This window comes from Capsicum annuum, chromosome 4 (genome assembly GCF_002878395.1).
Source record: "Capsicum annuum cultivar UCD-10X-F1 chromosome 4, UCD10Xv1.1, whole genome shotgun sequence".
In the NCBI taxonomy this organism is placed as follows: Eukaryota; Viridiplantae; Streptophyta; class Magnoliopsida; order Solanales; family Solanaceae; genus Capsicum; species Capsicum annuum.
This window is the reverse complement of record NC_061114.1, coordinates 22,958,841-22,962,505: the sequence shown is the minus strand read 5'-3', so window position 1 is coordinate 22,962,505 and position 3,665 is coordinate 22,958,841. Positions and strand designations below refer to the sequence as shown.

Sequence of the window (3,665 nt, the reverse complement as noted above, 5' to 3'; positions counted from 1 at the left end):
TTGTTGATATTTATTACACAGAAATAATTCTACAATCAATTTTTTTTTAAAACAAGAGCAACAAAAAATGAGCGGAAAAAAAAAAGTGAAAAAAAGCAATAGGCAGTGATATTCCTTATGAAAAAAGATTTGCCGTAAAACTTTTTTTAAAAAGCAAAAAAAAAAAAAAAAGAACATACAGTAATTGAAGCAGCGAAGAACTAAATGGCTAAAAAAATGGCATTTCAAAGTCCTTAGTCATTCAGTAGGAAATAGATTTAATGACTATTCTTATCGATTTGGGAAAGGACAAAAATAACACTACACACTAAAATAATTTCATCATAATAGCCACCCAAAATTAATTACCTACAATTAGTCACTAAACTAATTTTTACTTCTAACCATTTCGAAGCAGACTATGTCTCCTTCTCTATTTCTTTTTTTTTTTTTTTAAGTTTTTATTGTTCCATTTAGAAAAAAAATGTTGTTCATTTTTCTTATGAAAAAGGAATTTAGCTTTTCTATTTTTTTAATTTCACTACTACATTTTTAAAAAAAATAAAAATGTATCAAAATGATACAAGTGTTGTATCAGTTTGGTATAGAAACTGTATACGTATGTGTAGGCTCCCTCGCTTTTTGGAGAAGTGTATCAGTGTAGTATAAACATTGAATCAATTTGGTATAGGACTTGTATATGCATCGTTTCATCTTTTGAAAAAGTATATCAATATGATATAAGCATTGTATCAATTTGATATAAAAATTGTATATGCAGGAAAGACCCAAAGTAGCCTAATAACTATTAAAGTTATTAAATGCTATTAATTTGACTAACTGATCATAATATGATAAATTTATCAAATACGGACCATTTGTTTTCAAAATGGATGTCCTTTCCTTTATTTTAACCGAAAGCAAATTTCGGATGGTATGGATTATGACCCACAATTTCAATTCAATTCGGCCTGCTCCAATTCGTCCCAACTTGCCAATTTTACGCACATACATATCAACATGTAGTATAGTTGAGTTTGAGTTATCACATATTTCTTGAGTTGATTTAACGATTTAACCCAAAATAACCTATCAAAGTTTTGGATCAAAATGACTCAGAATAGTATAATCTGGCAGGTCAAAAAAAGGAAATAGACATACACAATTACATTTGAAGACTGAAAATCATGTAAACTCTAAAAGAAACTCAAGCAAATAATTTCTTTTTGAGAAAATTACATTAGCTGTTCTCTTTTCGAACAGAAATACAAAAAGGAGAAACAGTTAGATCATGTCCGACGAATGAGATTATGATCCGTTGTTTGATTCAATATTTTAACTTAAGCAAATCTTGAATGAGTTATATCATGACCCGTATATCAACTTAACATGTCACATATTTATCCCAAACTTGTTGAGTTCATCCCCCTATGATATACATGTATAAATAATTTGCACACACATATATAAAATTTTCAAAATAAAAGATATTGAATTCAATTAAATTCATAGAATCAGTCATAAATCCACGTTCATACGTACCTGGTGGGAAACCCAAACAAGAACCCGTCAGCATCAGCAAGATCTGACGGAGATGATATCTCGGGAATAGAGTCATCCTTAGGCGCGGCCTGCATTTTAACAAGAACATCCTCGGACAGTGTTTCGGGGGCTCTATACAGTACCCCTTCGACACCATCGACTGTTTCTATTCCTTTCTTGATTCTTTTTGCTAAACACTCCACATGTCCATACATGGAATAAAACACAATAAAAATTTTAAGATTTTTGGTTGGAGAAGTAACATTGGCGGAATTTTTGGCTGTATTCGCATATTTGTTTGAAGAGTTGGAGGTTTTGTTTTTGCTAGAAACACATCCACCACCTTTTCCCATGATTTCCCTTTTCTTTTTCTTTTTTTTTTTTTTTGTTTCTTTTGTATATGTGAAATCTAAAAGAGGAGAAATTGAAGAGATATTTAAGGGGGGGAATTTCAGAGAAAATAACAAGAATGGTCCTTTATTGTTCATAGTAAGTTTAAAATGGTCATTACATTTACATATGCACTGGTCCTTAAGTTTGGTAAAGATTGACACTTTTAGTCTCCATCTAATGTTTATCGAATTTTGTTTTGCCTGTTAGTTTGATAGAAACTTCGAACATAAAATATATTTAACAGAACTCATTTGAAACTACAATACTTTTTGTTGTTTATGTTATTTTCGATCTATTTCAAGAGTTGAATTTAATTTTGAGGTGTAATTTATGTTATTTTTGATCTATAATGTCACTCTTTTATGTCACGGTTTATGTGATTTTGACAAAAGTTATGTTATTTTTGAAAAAAAAAATTATTTCTTCGGTAAAATAAAATAATCAAAGGTTAACAAGTATCTAACGAAATTCAAAAGTACTCATTTGATACTTCGGGACTGTTTTGAATATACTATCAAAATAAGTGATCATTTCTATAATTTTCTCTTTTGGATAAAATAGAATTATTTTGATTTGTGTACTATATTTACTAAATTTTTATGAATAAATGTGAAAATAAAGTCGCAATGACTTTTCCATTCTATACTTGAGAAAGAAAAGAAAGACTATTTATGTAACCTTAAAGAAGAATATTAATTAAGGCATAATGACTTTTCCATTTCCGGCAAAGTTCATTTCTGTCATTATTAAACCACTAACCATATTCACACTTTAATCCTATTCATCATCATTTTTTTAAGGAGAAAAAATATTTTTTTACCCTAACTTGTACTCCCAATTCACTTTACCACTTAAATTTAATTTTTGTTTATTTACCCCCATAATATCCTTAAAGTGAATTAAAATTTCCCCTTAACTACTCGCATGTAAACAAGCGCCGTTGGGCGCGTTAAAATTCATTTTCTGTCTATTTAATTTCTTTTAAATATTCATTTAAAGGAAAAATATGCATATATTTATAAAAAAAAATACTAATATTATATTTAAAATATAATTAATTTTTTTTAAAAAAAATAAAAATAGATACCTTTTATTCTTTCTTCTCCAAAACATCAACAACACTCAAATTCCCCCCATAAACAACCTCAAATCTATTCTCCATCAACACTCTTCTTCAATCTTTTTCATTTTCTCCATTAACACCATCAAAGAACAACCACAAAGACACTAAATTAAAAAAATTTCTCTGTTGAACACCTTTTATTCTTTCTTCTCCAAAACATCCACAACACTCAAATTCCTCCATTAACAACCTCAAATTCATTCTTCATCAACATTCTCCTTCAATTTTTTTTCATTTTCCTCCATTAACATCATCAAAGAACAACCACAAATACAATAAATTAAAAAAAAAATCTCCATTAAACACCATCTCAAACTTCAATCTTACTCCCTCAAAATTTGAACAAAAATAAAATTAAATTGATGATTTTGTCTTTGAACCACTTACCATCAATAAAATTTCTTTTAATTTCTACTTTTGTAGTCATTCTCCTCGTTTTGTCGTCATTCTCCTGATTTTTAGTTAGTCCAAGAGAACTGCATAACTCGAAAATTCACATAAAAAAAATTATTCTCCATTGCCCTCCTTTAACTTCTCACTTTTTCCTTTGCAAATAAGGAAAATGGATTATAGTTCTACACTTTAATTTGTTTTTTAAACGTGGATTCACAAGAGACATATTAGAAAA

At 28.6% G+C, this 3,665-nt stretch overlaps 1 protein-coding gene across 1 annotated transcript; it reads right to left on the bottom strand.

Annotated features, from left to right (window-relative positions):
• Window positions 1-1,519: 1,519 nt before the first annotated feature.
• On the bottom strand, window positions 1,520-1,980 carry LOC124897856 (probable NAD(P)H dehydrogenase (quinone) FQR1-like 2; the record flags this gene model as incomplete). Its single annotated transcript, XM_047411458.1, is given in 1 exon segment — window positions 1,520-1,980. A coding segment is annotated over 1 exon segment (355 nt), but the record flags the coding sequence as incomplete, so codon positions are not given.
• Window positions 1,981-3,665: the final 1,685 nt, after the last annotated feature.